Below are 21,467 nucleotides of genomic sequence, written 5' to 3'. Positions count from 1 at the left end.
AAATTTGAAGTCATTCCGGAATGATTTTGGTAAGGTTTGAGACACTTAGTCACTTTTAAGGAAGCTTAAGTTGGAAAAGTCAACCGGATGTTGACTTATGTGTTAGAGGGCTCGGATGTGAGTTACGATGGTTCGGTTAGCTCCGGGAGGTGATTTATGACTTAGGAGCGCGATTGGAAGGAGTTTTGGAGGTTCGTAGAAGATTTAGGCTTGAATTGGCGAAATTGATATTTTGACGTTTTCCGGTTGATAGGTGAGATTTTGATCCGAGGGTCAGAATGGAATTCCGAGAGTTGCTGCAGATTCGTTGTGTCATTTGTGATATGTGTGCAAAATTTCAGGTCATTTGGACGAGGTTTGATAAACTTTTTGATCGAATTCAGAATTCGGAAGTTTTGGGATTCTTAGGCTTGAATCCGAGGGTGATTTGATGTTTTGATATTGCTCTGAGCATTCCGAAGGTTGGAACAAGTTTGAATTATGTTATGGGGCATGTTGACATATTTGGTCGGGGTCCCATGAGGCTCGGATAAGTTTTGGAAGAGTTTTTGGAAGATTTTGCCGTTATGAGCATAAGCATGTAATGATCCAAAGGTCCATTTTTAGTTCTAGAGATCGAAATTTGATTTCGAGACTTCTGGAATTCTGATAATGAATTATAGGACTGATCTGAAAAATTTGGTCTAATTTCATCAAGTCGCGATTGGGTTTTTGACACGAAACATGAGTTAATTGTTTAACAAGCGAAATGGGTATTGAACTGAGCAAATGAGCTCCGAATTGAGTTTCAACTGAAGGGCTATGTTTGTATTATTATTTGTGACTGATAGGAACAAGAATCATCGAATTTTGAGTTCGTATGATGGAGTTAGAGCCTTTTTAGTGAAAAGAAAAGCTGCTGCAATTTTCTGGGCAGTTCTGAATTTTTCGCACGTGTGAACAGTATCTGCACCTGCGTGAACAGCATCCGTGTATAGTACCATGTACAGTAAAAATGAACAGTATCCATGTACAGTACCGTGAACAGTCCCCATGAATAATAAAACGTATGAACAGTACCCCCGAAATTCTGGACAGTTTTAAGTCCATCAGTCCGGTTTTTGTTCATTTTTTTGACTGCCAAGCTCAGTTTTTGGGTAATTTTGAGCGAGAAATCACGAGAATTCTTGGGGTAAGTGTTCTTGAATCCCTCGTGATTATATTTCATGAATAAATCTTTATTTTGGCGTTAGATTATTGATATTTGAAGAGAAATAGAGGAATTTTCTAAAATTCCATAAAGATGAATTTTTAAGATTTGAAAGCCAATCCGATGTCGGATTTTGGTAAAATTTATTTGGTTGGACTCGTGGTTGGATGTGGGTTCATATTCTGTGACTTTTGTCATATTCCGAGATGTGGGCCCCACGTGCAAATTTTGAGTGCAATTTCGGATTTTTAATGGAAAATGTAGAATTTCATATGGAATTAATTCCTATAATTTTTATTAACTGAATCGAATTATTGTGGCTAGATTCGAGGCATTCGGAGGTCGATTTGAGAGACAAAGGCATCGCGAGCTAGAAGATTAGCTGGTTCGAGGTGAGTAATGATTGTAAATGATGTTGAGGGTTTGAAACCCCGGATTTGCACATCGTAGTGCTATATTGAGGTGAGACACGCACTGGATGATGAGCACGGGGTCTTTTACTACCGGGGATTGTGACTTGGTCCATCCCGATTGATGATTTTACCGCATATTTGATTGAAACTTATTTGTTATCATCATGATTTGGGCTGATTGCCATACTTGGGCTTCGTGCCAATTATTTGAATCCTCTGGGAATTTTTATCACTATTTCCTCATTGTTTTGACTTATATTTAAACTCAGTCCTGTTGATAATTATTGTTTTACAAACTCAGCCGCTTTTATGCAGATTTGAAAACATAAATGATATTTCAAAATGGGATTTTGGGCTGAGAACTACTGTTTTACAAATGCCCGAGGGGCTTATGAAGATTTCCGGACTGAGTGAGGCCGAGGGCCATATGTGAGGATATGCTGAGTGATATGAGGCCGAGGGCCTAAAATACTATTTATGCCACGAGGTGGCTTGAGTGATGTGAGGCCGAGTGATATGAGGCCGAGGGCCTGAGATACTTTATATGCCACGCGGTGGCTTGAGTGATGTGAGGATATGCTGAGTGATGATGCCACGAGGTGGCTTGATATAGCGCTTGAGCCGTAAGGGGCCCCTCCAGAGTCTGCACACCCACAGTGAGCGCGGGTACCCATTGTTCTGAGTGATTGATACTATGCCCGAAGGGCTGATATGAGTGATTGTGAGGTAGCCCGGAGGGCTGATACTATTCTGAGAGTGAGCCCGAGGGGCTGTTACTGATCTAATATTGAGCCCGAGGGGTTGTTACTATTCTGATATTGAGCCGGAGGGGCTGGCACTGTTCTAATATTGAACCTGAGGGGCTGGTTCTGTTGATATTATGCTCGAGGGGCAGTTTGTTGTACATGTTTTGCCCGAGGGGCTATTTACCTTTCTATCATTTTTGTTACTCACTTTTAAACTAATTGCTTTACTTGTTGGAAAAAAAGGGATTTTCACTTGATTTCTCACTGCTTTACTTTTTAAAGTGATTTTACTACTTCGGTATGTAATACCTTGTGTTTTTGGGTGATTTCTTGCCTTCAGTCTTTATTTATTATTATTACTCACTGAGTCGGAGTACTCACATTACTCTCTGCACCTTGTGTGCAGATTCAAGTATGTTTTGGCTGATCGGAGGCAGAGTCATCAGGGTTTAGCAAGGTAGCTACCGGCGTTCGCAGCATTGCTTTTCTCTCTCCTAATTTCATTAGTCTGTATTTGTACACTCCAGGATTTCAATTGTATTTATACCCTAGTAGATGCTCGTGACTTGTGACATCCCGGTTAGGGCTGTGTCGGGTTGTGCTTCCGTTAATTATATCACTAAATCATATTTAAACTATTTATTAATGTTTAACTATTTTTGAAAAGGCGATATGAGTTTGTTGGCTGGCCTTGTCTTCACGAGAGGCGCCATCACGACCGGAGCGGGGTTTTGGTCATGACAAGTTGGTATCAGAGCCTAGGTTACTAGGTCTCGCGAGTCATGAGCGGGTTAGTAGAGTCTTGCGAATCGGTACGGAGACGTCTGTATTTATCCTCGAGAGGCTACATAACCTTTAGGAAAAATTTCACATTCTTGAATTCTTATCCTGTGTACTTGATTCATCTTGAGATATAACTCTTTGAATCCCTTCCATATGTTCGTATGCGCACATGAGCGCTCGGTATCTACTGTGCATCGATAGCTTGTGATTCCCTGATCAAGGGGCGAGATGTGATATATGTGTGTGATGTTGGTCCAGTCTGGAGGACTTGAGGCCGAGTTTTACTTTTAGCTTAAGCACTGAAGCGTTGATTGTGTGAGCGCGTGCTTTTAGATTTATGTGTTCGATGTGTCCCTATTAGTGGAAGTGATGGTTGGTAGCTACATGATATGACTGTGAGATATATGCATATGATTTGAATGTGACGAGAAGGGTCTGCTTGAGGGTAGACAAAACTACCTAGTCTTGATTTCCATCACGATTTGATGCATAGCCACGAGATATGGGTGTGTTGAAGGATCTTTTCATGTTGTCGAGTTGGAAGTGAAGTAGATTTCACGTTGTGAAATGAGTTCGGACTCAGGAAGAATTAAGTGATTGTGTAATAGTTATGATTATGAAAGAGTATAGAGAGATGCCAGTTTGAGGCTAAGCAAGTGGATTATCTTCTGCGGGATGTTCTAAAGTTTGTACGATCCTTTCATTGTTGGTTGACAGTCCTCTTTTACTAGTGAAATATACATATTGCAATTTGAGTTAGGATCGCTTATGAGAATGGGCTTGACTGTTACGAGAGTGAATGCGAGATTTGCAAATGGTTTAAGGAATTAGATGGGTTGTGTTGCATTAGCTTATGAAGGATTTAGCTTAATCTCATCCAGTTGGGGCAGCTCAACCAGTTATTGGGGCACGGGCCAATGACAGGCCTGCCTTGTCTTTTGAGGCTTTGCTGAGATTGGACAAGTTTACCAAACTATTTCCAGTCCATTTCAGTGGTACACCTTTTGAGGACCCACAGGATTTTCTGAACCGCTGCTATGAAGTATCATAGAACATGGGAGTATTTGGAAGCAATAGGGGTTGATTTTACTATGTTTCAGATGACGGATTCTGCCAAGAGGTGGTGAAAAGATTAGGTATTTACTAGACCCGTTATAGTTCCGTCCGAAGATGTGGACGTATTGAGAAGATCACCCAGTGAATCATGTAGGGGTGCAACGGACCTTGCCGTCTGGTTGATTTATATGAGTTAAAAAAACAACTTTACATTAATAGAAGGTTTGCTCAGTGTGGAAGTCAAGGTTGCAGATTTTGGGGCACTTCAGAGGAAGTACAGTGGTTGACGATCTTCTGGACTATGTAGTTCATGCCAAGATTTATCTTGATGGAGCTATACTTTTGTGATCGTTGTGCATAATTAGGGGAAAGAGTTACCCCAAAGAAGAATCGAAGAGTATATGAATAAATAGGTTAGCTCAGCAGTGTTGAGTCAACATAGCACAAGAAGAAATTAGTCACCGATGTTTGTGGCAAGCCTATGAAAAGGGCAGACTAGCCAATGCCACACCACCTACTCGGCTCAGTTCTCAGAAATGTTTTTGAAGGAGTTTGTCTCCCAGATTCTCTGTAATAGGTGGTATATGGGGTCTGAACGGTTGTGTCAGGTCTCCATGACGGTGTCAGAATATGTCATCAGGTTCAATAAGTTAGCCGTCATACTCCTACTTTGGTTCCTAAGCTAGAGAGTGAGTCCACAGACTCATTAAAGGACTCAATTATGATCTTGAAATTTAGTAAAACCCGGGAAACTACAGGTTGATGCTTCATTTCGGCTAGTAGTAGAAATTGCCAAAATGTTAGAATGTGTTCTGGATAAGGAAAAGAGGAAGCTAAGAAGACCAAGAGGTCTCGAGGTTTTAAAGGATTCGGCGGATTCTACTCTACAACTACAAATCATTATGACAGGGGCTCGGGCAGCCGGCCAGCCCAGTCAATATATCTGATTACTCGGGGTGCTCCAGAAAGTTCTTTTAATGCACCACCACCACGAGGTTCGTATAATGGTTATTCCCGTTATCTAGCATAGACTCAGTATGAGCAGTCGAACCCTCAAATGGATTGTTATGAATGTGGTAGTACTAGGAACATCATGGGAAAATTGTCCTAGACTTGGGAGAAACATATTTTGTAAAGGCACTCAGGCTACGTGCCCCATTACAGTTACTACTCCACTTACATGACCAACAAGAGGTAGGGGTCAGGATGTTAGATGTGGAGGTGAGACTCCTAGAGACGAAGACCGTGCCGTTGATATATTTTCTATGGTATGGCTGAGGTCACAACACCAGATGGTGTCGTTACAAGTATGGTCTCGAATTATTATAAAGTAACAATATTGTTAACTTGATTCGGTTCTGAGTATCAAGGCAAGTCCTTCTATTGTGCTCCACTTATGAGTGAGCTTCGTAATTCTGAAATCTGCTTATGTGAATACTCCTGTTGGGAGATTCGATGGAGATAGTTATGTCTATCATTATGTGTTGTGATTTTGTTAAACGGAAAAATTATTCAAAAGAAGACAATGGAATGTTCCAATTTGGCACGATGTGCATATTACTTATGGTACAGAGTTGAGGATGAGATCCTTGTGTTTTAATATAATGAGAAATATTTAAACCGGGCTACAAGCTGCGGTAGATGTTATATAAGGATCAGGTCCTTGTGGTGGGAAAAAAGACAAATCTTGTATGAATATCATTGTGATAGTGTCGTGCTTGTAATTCGGAGATTAGTGTTATTGATATATATTTTGTGGTGCCTTGCGAGGTTGTGGACATGTTGTTAGGAGTTGTTTTGGTGTTACTCTGACAGATGGATAGGCCCAATTACAGAGAGACTCTGCCAAAATTTCTGAAAAATTTGGGAGCTAGAAAAATTTGGGATATTGAGATGTGCAAAGAAAGAGATAAGTTACATTATGTGTTTGAGAACGGACTCTACTTCTCATTTAAGGACGAATGACCCTAAGTGGAGGAGAATGTAATACCCCATATTTGATGGGTGTGTAAGCATGAGTTGCTATAGCCAGTCGAGATGTGTTGACGTGAAAGTCGGACCTTTCTGGAAATGATTGGAGTGTAAGAAATTTGGTCTTCAAGTTTATAAATATGGATAAAGGAAATAATCTCAATTGAAATGGTATTGTCAAACTTATGTTGAATGTGTAATGTGGGATCAACCACGAATATTTGTGTAAAAGTAAAATCATCAATTTGACAACCTGAGAATAATTCTTAGTATGTTCGAGGACGAACATTTGTTTTAGAGGTGGAAAATGTGATGACCCAAAATGTCACCTTTAAATTAAATAACTATCTCGGTATTTTAAGACCTTGAAAAGCGGTATCAATAATTCCTCGACTTGCGTGCACAGTCCATATAATTTTCCAGAAGGCTTATATGTGAAAAATAGATTAAATTGTGAATTAGAGCTTTAAAACTCAACTGAGTTGACTTCGGTCAATATTTTGAGCAAACGAACCCGGATCCAAGTTTTGACCATTCCGGTAGTTTCGTATCGTGATTTGGGACTTGGGAATATGCCCGAAATTGAATTCGGAGATCCCTAGCTCAAATTATCGCCATTTAACGGAATCTAGATATCTAAGGCTAAAGATTTCTTAAGTTTGACCGGAGATTTGACTTTTGAGCAAACGACCCCGGAATGGAATTTTGATGATTCTAATAGTTTCGTATGGTGTTTTGGACTTAGGAGCATGTTCGGATTTGGATTTGGAAGTCCGTAAGACAATTTGACGCATTTTGGCGAAAGTTAGAAATTTGGAGGTTTTTTAAAAGTTTGACCGAGAGTTTGACTTTTTGATATCGGGGTTGGATTTCAATTCCGAAAGTTGGAGTAGGTCCATAATATCGAATTTGACTTGTGTGTAAAATTTGAAGTCATTCCAGAATGATTTTGGTAAGGTTTGAGACACTTAGTCTCTTTTAAGGAAGCTTAAGCTGAAAAAGTCAACCAGATGTTGACTTATGTGTTAGAGGGCTCGGATGTGAGTTACGATGGTTCGGTTAGCTCCGGGAGGTGATTTATGACTTAGGAGCGTGATTGGAAGGAGTTTTGGAGGTTCGTAGAAGATTTAGGCTTGAATTGGCGAAATTGATATTTTGACGTTTTCCGGTTGATAGGTGAGATTTTGATCTGAGGGTCGGAATGGAATTCCTAGAGTTGCTTCAGCTTCATTGTGTCATTTTTGATATGTGTGCAAAATTTCAGGTCATTCGGACGAGGTTTGATAGACTTTTTGATCGAATTCGGAATTCGAAAGTTTTGGAATTTTTAGGCTTGAATCCGAGGGTGATTTGATGTTTTGTTGTTGCTTTAAGCATTCAGAAGGTTGTAATAAGTTTGAATTATGTTATGGGGCATGTTGGCATATTTGGTCGGGGTCCCATGAGGCTCGGATAAGTTTTTGAAGAGTTTTTGGAAGATTTTGTCGTTTTGAGCATAAGCATGTAATGATCCAAAGGTCCATTTTTAGTTCTAGAGATCGAAATTTGATTTCGAGACTTCTGGAATTCTGATAATGAATTATAGGACTGATCTGAAAAATTTGGTCTAATTTCATCAAGTCGCGATTGGGTTTTTGACACGAAACATGAGTTAATTGTTTAACAAGCGAAATGGGTATTGAACTGAGCAAATGAGCTCCGAATTGAGTTTCAACTGAAGGGCTATGTTCGTATTATTATTTGTGACTCATAGGAACAAGAATCATCGAATTACGAGTTCGTATGATGGAGTTAGAGCCTTTTTAGTGAAAAGAAAAGCTGCTGCAATTTTCTGGGCAGTTTATGAATTTTTCGCACGTGTGAACAGTATCCGCACCTGCGTGAACAGTATCCGTGTACATTACCATGTACAGTAAATATGAACAGTATCCATGCACAGTACATATGAACAGTACCCCGTATACAGTCCCCATGAATAGTACCGTGAACAGTCCCCATGAATAACAAAAACGTATGAACAGTACCCCCGAAATTCTGGACAGTTTTAAGTCCAGCAATCCGGTTCTTGGTCATTTTTTTGACTTCCAAGCTCGGTTTTTGGGCAATTTTGAGCGAGAAATCACGGGAATTCTTGGTGTAAGTGTTCTTGGATCCTTTGTGATTATATTTCATGAATAAATCTTCATTTTTGACGTTAGATTATTGATATTTGAAGAGAAATGGAGGAATTTTCTAAAATTCCATAAAGATGAATTTTTAAGATTTGAAAGCCAATTCGATGTTGGATTTTGGTAAAATTTGTTTGGTTGGACACGTGGTTGGATGGGGGTTCATATTCCGTGACTTTTGTCATATTCCGAGATGTGGGCCCCACGGGCGAATTTTGAGTACAATTTCGGATTTTTAATGGAAAATGTAGAATTTAATATGGAATTAATTCCTATAATTTTTATTAACTCAATCGAATTATTGTGGCTAGATTCGAGGCATTTGGAGGTCGATTTGAGAGACAAAGGCATCGCGAGCTAGAGGATTAGCTGGTTCGAGGTGAGTAATGATTGTAAATGATGTCCTGAGGGTTTGAAACCCCGAATTTGCACATCGTAGTGCTATATTGAGGTGAGACACGCAGCTGGATGATGAGCGCGGGGTCTTTTACTACCGGGGATTGTGACTTGGTCCATCCCGATTGATGATTTTACCGCATATTTGATTGAAACTTATTTGTTATCATCATGATTTGGGCTGATTGCCATACTTGGGCTTCGTGCCAATTATTTGAATCCTTTGGGAATTTTTATCACTATTTCCTCACTGTTTTGACTTATATTTAAACTCAGTCTTGTTGATAATTATTGTTTTACAAACTCAACCGCTTTTATGCAGATTTGAAAACTTAAATGATATTTCTAAATGGTATTTTGGGCTGAGAACTACTATTTTACAAATGCCCAAGGGGCTTATGATGATTTCCGGACTGAGTGAGGCCGAGGGCCATATGTGAGGATATGCTGAGTGATATGAGGCCGAGGGCCTGAGATACTATTTATGCCACGAGGTGGCTTGAGTGATGTGAGGCCGAGTAATATGAGGCCGAGGGCCTGAGATATTATTTCTGCCACGAAGTGGCTTGAGTGATGTGGGGCCGAGTGATATGAGGCCGAGGGCCTGAGATACTTTATATGCCACGCGGTGGCTTGAGTGATGTGAGGATATGCTGAGTGATGATGCCACGAGGTGGCTTGATATAACGTTTGGGCCGTAAGGGGCCCCTCCGGAGTCTGCACACCCACAGTGAGCATGGGTACCCATTGTTCTGAGTGATTGATACTATGCCCGAGGGGCTGATATGAGTGATTGTGAGGTAGCCTAAGGGGCTGATACTATTCTGAGAGTGAGCCCGAGGGGTTGTTACTGATTTAATATTGAGCTCGAGGGGCTGTTACTGTTCTGATATTGAGCCCGATGGGCTGTTACTGTTCTGATATTGAGCCCGAGGGGCTGGCACTGTTCTGATATTGAGCCCGAGGGGCTGGTTCTGTTGATATTATGCCCGAGGGGCGGTTTGTTGTACATGTTTTGCCCAAGGGGCTGTTTACATTTCTATCATTTTTGTTTCTCACTTGTAAACTACTTGCTTTACTTGTTAGAAAAAAAAAGGATTTTCACTTGATTTCTCACTGCTTTACTTTTTAAAGTGATTTTACTGCTTCAGTATGGAATACCTTGTGTTTTTGCGTGATTTCTTGCCTTCAGTCTTTATTTATTATTATTACTCACTGAGTCGGAGTACTCACATTACTTCCTGCACCTTGTGTACAAATTCAGGTATATTTTGGCTGATCGGAGGCAGAGTCATCAGGGTTTAGCAAGGTAGCTACCGGCGTTCGCAGCACTGCTTTTCTCTCTCCTAATTTCATTAGTCTGTATTTGTACACTCCAGGCTTTCAGTTGTATTTATACCCTAGTAGATGCTCGTGACTTGTGACCCCCCGGTTAGGGTTGTGTCAGGTTGTGCTTCCGTTAATTATATCATTAAATCATATTTAAACTGTTTATTAATGTTTAACTATTTTTGAAAAGGCGATATGGGTTTGTTGGCTGGCCTTGTCTTCACGCGAGGCGCCATCACGACCGGAGCGGGATTTGGGTCGTGATATTTGTTCCTAATGTTCTCTTTAGCATAACTAATTTTGTTGAGATGGAATGTGAATAAACATATAGACATTAATAATAAATGAATTGGAACAATTAAATAGCAAGATTATACCCTATATCGTAAACAATCTTTTATCTTATTTAAAAGCATCCAATTTAAATTATATATTATATACTACTCCGTCCATTCACGTTCATATGGTAGTTGCTTAACCAAAAAAAAAATTGGGGTCAAAGCAAATAAAAGAATAATTCGAATTTTTAATAATTAATTTTACTTCACTTTTCCTAATATAAATGAATAGAATAATGGAAAATAATATTGAGAGTATAAGGAAAAAGAAATCTTATTAATAATCGCAACGTTCTTCCAATAGGAAAGAATAAAATCTTCTAACAGTAGAAAATAGTAAGAATATTGACAACTGATCGTATTGCTTTGTGAATTTCTCGATGATGATACAAGATATGGTAAGAGGACTTATATAAGAGTACAATTTTTAACTGTTTCGCTCTCTTTAATTCATTCCCGTCATTAATATTCATTACATTGATTATCTATTATATGAGTGGTTCGTAACAGTTATGGTAATAACAACCAATATTATGTTGATTTCTTTCCATATTCAAACCTTCCGTCTTCGTGGTTTTTAGTATCATTAATTATTCACTCTGCACCTATTTCATCTTTTCTAGCTATCAGGCACGGTATCTTTGTAGATGATCCGTGTGTGTTTTACCTATGCCTTATCTGATCTTCATTCTTCTTTATTGCTTTAATTTTTATGTCATTTGTCAGCATATCGTTGTCCACGTGACGAGTTTATTTTTTCCCCACCAATTTAGTAATATCTTTTTAGTCCTTTGTAAAAAGAATCACAATTTTCCAAATGTGAAAATGTAACTTAAACTTCACATTAATTTATCCTTAAAGAAAAGAAAAAAACTTATAACCACATATATATTGCAATGTAAGACCACAAGTTTCACACTTTTTTCTTAATTTCGTAAGCTCTATGTTTAATCAAAGCATGCCACATCAATTGAAGCAGAGAGAGTTATTTTAATACAACAAATCAAACATCTAACAACAAATAATTTTCGAATCGTAATTTATGCATTACAATTTTGAGATTTTCACATAACGTCTTTTTGTTTTAACCAGAAGTTTATATGTGTGGGTTTGTTCACATTGCTGGTTCCAAGCTCGAATAAAGAGCGAGAATTGAGACATCTACCATAAAAAATTTCAATTCGTGATGAATACCATAATAGAATCGGAGAACTCAAGATCAAAGCCACCAATGGACTATACTTGTTATACTCCTTGCATGTTTCCTAGAAACTACCCACATCTTTATAATTATTGTTTGGTTGGAGCTCCTGTTAATCCACAACTTTTTAGTTATTACAGGGCTGGAAATAATAGACCTATGAATCTCTAGATGGTCCGAGTCTAATTGACTTTGTAACATAATTTCCTACTCTGAATTGTTCATGGCGGTCCAAAACCGGTACATTAGTAAGCCTCAAAATTCTTCTGCTCTAAATATCTACAATCATTTAGGTCGTCCCTCTTTTTTTTCCCTTAATGCTAAAGAAGAAGAAAGTGACACTTCTCCTACCTCAACTATATGTTATAGGACAGTTCAGTAGGTAAAGAGTCACAAGTCGAATTATATGAACTTCATGACCACTGCAACTCATTTAGGCTTTTCTTACTCTACGTTCATTACGTGTTTACTCTCCATTTAAGAAAAAACTAAATGAGGTATGTATTTGTGACTACCCGATAAGTCGTTTTGAGTACTAGCCTTTATTTATGTGTTCCGAGACCTCACTACAACATTATGCATCTACAACTACGAATTCTTTGCTACGAATAAAAAAACGTGGCTATTATCTAGCAATAGCCATAAAAATTGATTCCCTAGCTGTTCACAATTTGGTGAAATTTCTTAGCTACAAAAAGTAAATTGGCAAAGCTAATTCCTACTTTTTGCTATAGTTGGTTAGTATCGTGACAATAACTGCGAAAATAGCTACACATTTACTGCTACATTATAAATTTGTAGCTAATTGTTAGTTTTTGCCACGCATTTAATTTATTGTAGCAACAATAAATATTTAGCCACAATAAATTATGTCAAATAAAATATCGAATATATTTGCTTCAAGTTATAAAAATCGTGGCAACAATTGGCTCAATAGCTACGATGAATATCATGGCAAAATAATATAGCCACGAATTTATATAGCTACAATAAATATTGTAGCTAATTCTAAGTTTTGCTATGCATATGAAGTCACTGTAGCAATTGTAATCTTTTAGCCACGATACATTTGTTTGCACATAATTCCATAGCTAAAAAAATAGTCTTGCTACAATTTTCAAAGATTGTAGTAACTGTTGGGACATATGTGCTCAGGAAAAGCCTACACGAGACAATTCAACGAAAAATCTATTTTAAAAGCTTATTAACAATTTTGACACGCAAAGAGCATCTAAAATTATAAAACTTCATAATAGATAATTTCTTAATTGAGTTTTTCCTTATCAAGAGACATAGATACATTTGTATCTATAAAGAGAGGACAAACATTTTACACGCCTTGCGACAACTATGAAACAAAATTATAAAGAGTAGGAAGACAAAGGTTTAGTCACTAATTCATTAGTAGGAATGAATGCAAGGGACTTTGGTTGAATTTGTTAGAGTTTATAAATTCAAGTATGAAATTTATTAAAATTCTTATAATCACATAGCTATTCCTAAATCAAGTGTCAACGAAAATCTATTTCTATAAACAACTATGCTATGTTTAACAATATTTATTTATTAATTTAATAAAAAATTCTCCATAGTTTTCCCTGAGAATCCATCAACATAACACCTGGTAGAAAAGATCATTCAACTCAATCCAACACTATTGAATATTAACTCATATTCAATTAGAGTAATTCACCAATATAATAAAGTAATACATAAATTCTTTAAAATAATAAAGAACTAAACACCGTCTCTCAAATAAATAAGTAAAATTTTAACATTACTTGAGGATAAACAAATATGCATATAAGACTTCTAAATATTTTACAGTAATAAATCTTCATCATCAGTTTCAGGTTCTGTTTCGATATCTTCAATAATATCATCATCTAAGGTAACATTAGTGCTAATAACATCAAGATCATTTCTTCTCCAGTTCATAAAGTCTTCATCTTCATCAAATGTACCCGAGAACTCTTGAGCATTTTGTTGAAAGTTTCTTCACTGAGAGCACTACCAGTAAAATAAGTAGAATGACCATTCAAGACAATGGATCAATTGGGATGAAGATTATCCTTGACATAAAAAACTTGTTCTACTTGAGATGCAAGAACAAATGGCTCATTTGTTGCTAGCTTTCGTTTAGTATTGACACTAACAAAGCCATGTTTATCTATCTTCACTCTTTTTCCAATGTGATAAATATCCAACCAATCACATTTAAATAAAACAATCCGTTTACCTTCAAGATATTGAAGTTCTACTATTTCGGTCAGAGTACCATAATAATTTATATTTTGGCCATTCATTATTCCTCGTACTAAAACACAACTATTTTGCTTCACCCTATTTCCTTCGAGTTGTTTAGTATGAAATCTAAAACCATTTATCTCATACCCTTTGAATCTTTGGACTCCATCAAAAGGACCTCTAGCCAAAGAATACAACTTGCAACTTACTTGTGAATTTCCTTTCTTGCGCATTTGCACAATCTGTATAATAATAAATAAATAAAATAATGATGCTAAAGAAGTATTACAAATAAAAATTAACAATGTAATGAAAACTTACTCGATGGAAAAACCGATCATCGAAGTTCATGTTCCTATTATTCTGCTCATACTCACTCTCGTACTCATTGTTTAAAATAACCATAATAATTGAGAAAAGGCTAAAAAAATCAAGCAGAAATGTACAATGGCATAAAGAAACATACCGTAAAAATGGTTAAACTTCTTCACAATTTCTCAAAACATAAAGATGAGCTTGTTTTCGCTCAAACTCTTCAAGATTTCTGGATGTATCTCCTAATAAAGGGCAACCCTTTGTTCAAAAATTGATAATCTATTGAATGGCTCAACCTGATCACCTTCACAAATTTTGACCACTTGATTATTCTCTTTCCCACTTCCATGTAAATACCTTGAACAAAATATCACACTTTCTTCAACAATATATCCTTCTGCAATAGTATATAAACTAATCAATACATACTCAAAATGCTCTCGGGTCATCCAAAATACGATCCAAGCATACGCCCAAGTCCGAAATCATCATGCGAATCTATTGGAACCGTCAAATCTCGATTCCTAGGTGGTTTACTCAAAATATTTACCAAAGTCAAACTTAGCCTTTTTAGCTAACCTTAAAGAACTACTTGTTCCGATTTCAACCCGAACCCTTCCAAATCCCGAACTAACCATCCTTGCAAGTTATAAAACAATGAAATCACATAGGGGAGTCTTATTTAGGAGATCGGAGTTCTAGAAAGAAAAATGACTGGTCTGGTCCCTAAATGAGAGTTTAAGTTTTAGAAATTGGACCGTAGTCGGAGCAGTGTGAAGACGACCTCGGGATGGAATTTCGTTGGTTCTATTAGCTCCACTAAGAGATCCTTGGGATACCGAGAGATCCCCAGCATAGATATCGAGAATACTAAGAGATCCTCAAGATACTGAGAGATCCCCGGCACACATATTGAGGATACTAAGAGATCCTCAGGATACTGAGAGATCCCCCGTACACATATTGAGGATACTAAGAGATCCTCGGGATACTAAGAGATCCCCGGTTGTTATCTCTATGTTGAGTTGTACTCCTTTCCGTGATTATTTTGTGTCTGTTATAGTTGTTGTTGTTCTTTCTATTCTATGTTATTTCTTACTATTGCATTTAATTATGCTGTCTTATTCTACATTGTTATACCTTATATTTTATTTAATCTCAGTAGGGACTTGACTTTTCTCGTCACTACCCGGCCGAGGTTAGGCTTGACACTTACTGAGTACCGCTGTGGTGTACTCATGCCCTTTCTGCGCATGTTTTTCATGTGCAGATCCAGGTACTTCGACTCAGTCCTATCACCCTTGAGGCGAGACATTTTTATAGAGATTTCGAGGTATATCTGCCGCGTCTGCAGACTAAAGAGTCCCTTTCTATTCGTAGTATTAATATAGCCCTTCTGTATTTTCATTTTGATAGACATTCTAGAGTTAGAGCTTTTATGTATCTCTTAGCTTGTGATTCATGGAGTTCCGTATTTTGGGAGTGTTAGGTTGAGATTTTGTATTGTTAAACGTCAGGCGGCATCTTAAACACTGTTTCTTTTTGTTATATCAGATTTTAATTATTTTCCTTTCGCAATTGTTTTCTTTTCCGCATTTGTTAGGCTTATCTAATCGTAGATACTAGGTGCCATCACGATAGTTCACGGATGGCGAACTGGGGTCGTGACACTTTCACAATAGACAAAATTATAATTTAAGTTACTTTCCTAATATTTAGGACTTTGAAATTAATTTAAATTTTACATATTAAATATTTTCTTATTAATCTACAATTAACTATATTTGTGTCTTCTTGAATGAACTTGAGAATAACTTTTGATTTTTTTTTTAGAAAATTCTTAAATCATTAAGGGTTTTGTGTTTTTACTAATGTCATGATCCAAAATCCATTAAAGGGTCGTGATGGCGCCTGACATCACTGTCAGGCAAGTCAATACATACTCAAAACACTCTCGGGTCATTCAAAACCCGATCTGAACATACGCCCAAGTCTGAAATCATCATATGAACCTGCTAAAACCTTCAAATCCTGATTCCGAGGTCGTTTACTCAAAAATCCAATCTTAGTCAATTCTTCCAACTTAAGGTTTCCGAAATAAGAATTCTCTTTCCAATTCGACTCCGAACTTCCCGAAATTCAATTTCGGCCACGCGTACGAGTCATAATACCTGAAATGAAGCTGCTCATGGCCTCAAACCGCAGATCAACGCGCTAGAGTTCAAAACAACCGGTCGGGTCATTACAACTAAAACTAAAAACAAAGCACGATCACTTGTAAAGTTGAATTGATAAAATTATAATTATATGGTTGGAAATGTCGTTCGCCTTTTTTACCCTTTAAAAATTATAATTGTAACTATATTAAAAGCACGAAGGCCCTTAGTGAAATGTCGTTCGCCTTTTTTACTCTTTAAAAATATATTTTACTAGGATAATATTGTAATTTAACTATTCTCCTAATATTTAAAAATTTTAAATTAACTAAAATTTTGGTTATAATATTTTTTCATATTTGAACTATACAAAACTACTTATATTTAAAACTTTTAAAATTTATTATAAATACACCACTTCGACTCTTCTAGATCTTTTTACCTAACTAATAATCGTGCTCTAACATTTACAAAAAAACTAATATTTAAGAATTTGGATTCAGCTATAATTCATTTAAAATGGTAAGAAGGAAATTGTTCCAACTTTTGCCGTGAGATATTTTTTTCCTAAAACTTTGCTGCTCAACAAACCAAAAAAGAAAAAAGGAAATCTTTCAACAATTTCACCTTCCTTTTTGACAACCAAACGGTACCAAAGGATTCTCTAACAAAATTTTATTGTTAATTTAATTCCTTTGAAATATGTTCATTAAGCTTAGGTTTTTTTTTGCCAAAATATCAGAATAAATTTTTAGAAAAACAAAGTAACCTAAAAATAAATAAAAAGGAAACTATATTTCCAAAAGTAACAAAATTGCCGTCAAATAATAATTTGTTGTACTTAAAAAAATATGGAGCTTCTTTTTTGTGGTTATTGATTATTAGGAGGGAAACATGAATTCTCTTTTTGAAATACGTGAATTAACAAAAACAAAAGAATTCCCTCCATATTATTTCCCTCTAAATATTTTGTGCCTAAATTAAAGCCTCCTAATTCTATTAGAGAGTAATATGCTTTTCCTTTTCTATAGAAAGATTAGAGTGCAAAAAAAAATCTTAAAACACTAAAAGCACAAAAGAAAGCCAAAAAGTGAGGTATAGATTTTTTATTACTTGTCTGAATCAACTTGTCATCACTAGAAGTAAAGGTTCTAATTTCTTTCTATATCTCTGTTCCAATTTATGCATTATACATTTAAATTTTTGTTATTTTGTTTAATTCTGCAGACTTAGGCAAATTTTCTTGTTCTTAGATTATCGGCACATATCCCTTTTTTAACTTTTTGGTTCAACTTTGTTAAGAAATGGAATCCTAGTGATTTCTTTTTGTGCAATCTTAAATATATGAAATTTACTTCTTCTTCTTTGTTACTTTTAAAATTTTGGGGCTGTAAGTGTGTGTTGATTGGTCTATATTTGTTTCCTTTCATATCTATTTGATTTTTTATTTTAAAGCACTGTGAAGAATTTGTCCGAAAATTCTGAACTCTTAAAGTTCACTGTTAGATACCGTGTACTAATTAAAAAGATGTGATTATACAATGAGGGTACAATATTTCTGAAAGTTCAAATGATATATAAACTCTGTTACTATAGTATTTATCATGTTATAAGTATACAGTTTGAGGTTTTATTCAATTCTTAAAGTTGGCTACTAAGTACTTACAGAAAATATCATTTATATTTGTATTTATGATAATTTATTTTAGTGTCTTACAAATTCTTATTTGTAACCAGACATGGGTAGGAATGATTTTTGGAAAAAAACTAATCGCTTTACTGATAATTGTGACTCGGAACCTGTTAAGAGTTCTAAGAAGCCGTCTACTGACGAAAACTTGCTCACGCAATCTATAGAAGAACTTGTTTATTCGGGTAATTGTAATATGATTATTGTGCAATATTGAATTTGTCATTAAATCTTTTTTCTCATTATATAAATTTGTATCTTTGTTATTCATATTTAGCTAATTCATCTTCAATAATTTTCTCGGAAGCGCGGACATGATAAGGGAGAAAGAAATTAGCTATCACTATGGTGGCCATTTTGTATTCTCCCCTTCTAGAAAATATGTAGGTGGTCATTTGAAGAAAATAAATATTGATGTTGATTTTATATCTTTCTTTGACCTATTGGATGACTTAAAAGAGTATTGTCACTTCAATATTTGTGAGGGAGACAAGTTTGTTTATTTGGGAGGTGATAGAATTATTAGTGATTATGATGGGCTAGTTGAATGTCATGACGATCAAGATATTAAAAACATGCTTGTTAGTTATAGAATGCATAAAGAAAGGTCTATTGAGATTTATACACTGCTGAAAAATGATATTTTTATGAGTACTTCTCTTGGAGAAAATAGTTCTAGGGGTAATGAGTCTGAAGAGGTGACATAATCAGTTGTAGGAGCACACGAATCAGCAAATTCAGTAGGTAATCACTATTTTTATTGATCTTAATTACTTCTATCGATATTTTTACTTGACGTTATTTATTTAACCTTCGTAGGTTCCAACGCTGTAAAAAGAAAAACTAGAGGTCCTACACGGTGTGTGAAAATAATTAACTTACAGGAGGGACAAAAATTACCGGTGGAATTTGATGAAGATCATCAAGCTATAGGTGAGAATGCAAGCAAATTAATTTGGTTTTTGGGACAAACAGTTAGAAGCCGAACTTGTTGCCCTTTAAAGGTAAATGGTTGGAAAGTGATTGAGCAAGATAAGATCGGTCATATGTGGGAAATTGTCTTGGTAAGAAAAACTAACAAACTAATAATTTATAATATTTTATAATTTCTTATGGTTTAACAATTACTAGAATTTATGATTATAAACTTTGATTGTATTTTTTTTATATAGGAAAAGTTTAATTTTGATGTGTCCGAGGGAAGAAAAAGCGCAATTTTTGGCAAAAGGAGTGACCTCTATAGAGATTATAGGTACAAGTTGAAGAAAAAGTATTTTGATTCAAAAGCAAATTACCAACTTCGCCTACGAAACAAGCCTAAACTTGTTGCCGCAGATGAATGGAAATATTTGGTCAATCTTTGGAGTGATGCCGACTTTCAGGTATTTAAATTGTAAATTAATTTGTTTCTGCCTTTTTATTATTATGTGTTTCATATTTTGAGGATCTCAAGTTTATTTAAGAAAATTAATTATGGGCGTGTTTGAGATAACTAAAACTGTTTTACACTGAATTATTATTTTTGTGATCCATGATTTGGATTCCAAATAATATTAAGCTCTCTATTTATCACTAACATTTCCTTATATAAGAGCACAATACTTTTATTGTCTTTGTATTTCATATTCGATTTGCTAGTTTTTATGAGTAAATCCAAGGGCATATTAAGCTCTCTTTTATCAATGACTTTTCTTTAGTAACTAATGTTCTTAATTTTTTTTTCAATTTTTATTTAGAAGAAGAGCACACAAAACAAGACAAATAGATCGAAACGTTCCTTGCCTCCATACATTGGGACCAAAAATTATGCAAGACTTAGATACGAAATGGTATGAACATTGTAATAATATTTTTAGAACAAATTTAGAAGAACTATATTCACATATTTTATTCATGTAATGATAATGATTATTTTTCCGCAGGAGCAAAAAAATGGAAAAGCTCCTTCTCGTGTTGAAGTTTTTATGGAATCCCGCAAGAGAAAAAAAAGAAAACAAGTTGATGTTTTTCAACAAGATGTTATTGTAATGTCAATGTGTTATCTTTTCTTTTTATCTCCTTTTATATTACACATTTGTACTTATATTTGATTGAATTGCATTTTTTGATTGTAGGACCAATTTTACCAATTTAAAAAGCAGCAAAAAGAAGGAGAAATTTCTTTAAATGATGATAATATCTTCGAAAAAGTACTCGGGGCCGAAAAAATGGATATCTTCGTGCGTATGGCCCCGGAAAAAATATCAGTGAATATTTTGGTGGTAGACCAACAAAAGTACAACTTATAAAGCAACTAGAATTGACCAGAAAAGAGGCAAATGAGCGTGTGAAAGAAGTTAAAAGGGAAGCTAAGGAACAAGTTGAAGAAATCAAGAAAGATATGAATAATCAACTAGCAGAGATGAATAAATAATGGGAAGAAAAATTTCGAATGATACTTGCAGCACAATGTCTACAACAAAATGATATAGATCTAACAGTAAGTAACTGATTAGACTTTTATTACTATCTTTTTATATTAGTAATTTAGTATATATGTGATTTCTTTTAGGTAATATTCATATTAAAAATAAAATATAATTTTTTATATAAAAAATACTTCATTGTATCATTTAGTTATATGCTTTTTTTTCTATTGTTATTGCAGCCTGTGGAGGAATTATAAAAGCATCAAGGTCGACGGGCATGTGAATAATGTTTTTCCTCTTGTCAAAGCTTATTGATATGTTTCAAACGATGTTTTAATATTTGGAATGATATTGTTGAACCTTTGTTAAATTTTTTTTATTAATATATTGTGTTTATTACGTAATTGAAGATCTTATGCTACAATTGCCTAAGTGTTTCACTGTCAAAATTTGATTGTATTTCTAAATAGGCTTTATATGAATTATTGTGACTAATAATGCTTGTGGCAATTTTTTAATTAGTAGCAATGAATTTTTAAATTTGTAGCTAAACATATATATTGCAACATAATAAAAACATAGCTATATATTTTTTTATTTTCATAGCAAAAATGAAGAAAATTTATTGCTACGATTTTATGCTTCATGGCAAAAGAGAATGGAATATTAGCTATATTTTTTTCAATTTGTAGCTAAACATATACTCCTGCAATAGCCACGTATCAAGAACATGGCTATTCATTTTCACTTTTCGTAGCAAATGCTATAGTTCTATATATTTCATGGTTAAAAGTATGGAATATTAGCTACAATATGAAAAGGTTTATGGCAAATACTTCAATTCATAGCTATGGAGTTTTTAAATTGTAGCTAAACATGAATATTATTGCCACGAGACTAAGCTCTAGAAATAGCCACAAAATTTGAGTTTGCATAGCAAATAAATTAAATCTTTTGCTACAACACAAAAATTCATGGCTACAATATGAAGATAACTACAAATTTGTTCATCGTGGCAAAAGAATAAAATCACTTGCTATAAGTATATTTTTTGTAGCAAA

The 21,467-nt window shown here is 35.3% G+C and overlaps 1 protein-coding gene across 1 annotated transcript; it reads left to right on the top strand.

Moving 5' to 3' along the window:
• Nucleotides 1–18,312: 18,312 nt before the first annotated feature.
• LOC142175820 (uncharacterized) lies at nt 18,313–20,769 on the top strand. Its single transcript, XM_075242822.1, has 7 exons — nt 18,313–18,679; nt 18,818–19,062; nt 19,171–19,380; nt 19,735–19,827; nt 19,921–20,022; nt 20,113–20,477; nt 20,646–20,769. The coding sequence occupies exons 1-6, from the start codon at nt 18,313–18,315 to the stop codon at nt 20,284–20,286; spliced, it is 1,191 nt and encodes a 396-aa protein (XP_075098923.1). The 3' UTR covers nt 20,287–20,477; nt 20,646–20,769.
• The last annotated feature ends 698 nt before the right edge of the window (nt 20,770–21,467 follow it).

The sequence above is a fragment of the Nicotiana tabacum genome, chromosome 3 (genome assembly GCF_000715075.1).
Source record: "Nicotiana tabacum cultivar K326 chromosome 3, ASM71507v2, whole genome shotgun sequence".
NCBI classification, from domain to species: Eukaryota; Viridiplantae; Streptophyta; class Magnoliopsida; order Solanales; family Solanaceae; genus Nicotiana; species Nicotiana tabacum.
This window is presented reverse-complemented; position numbering and strand designations above follow the sequence as displayed.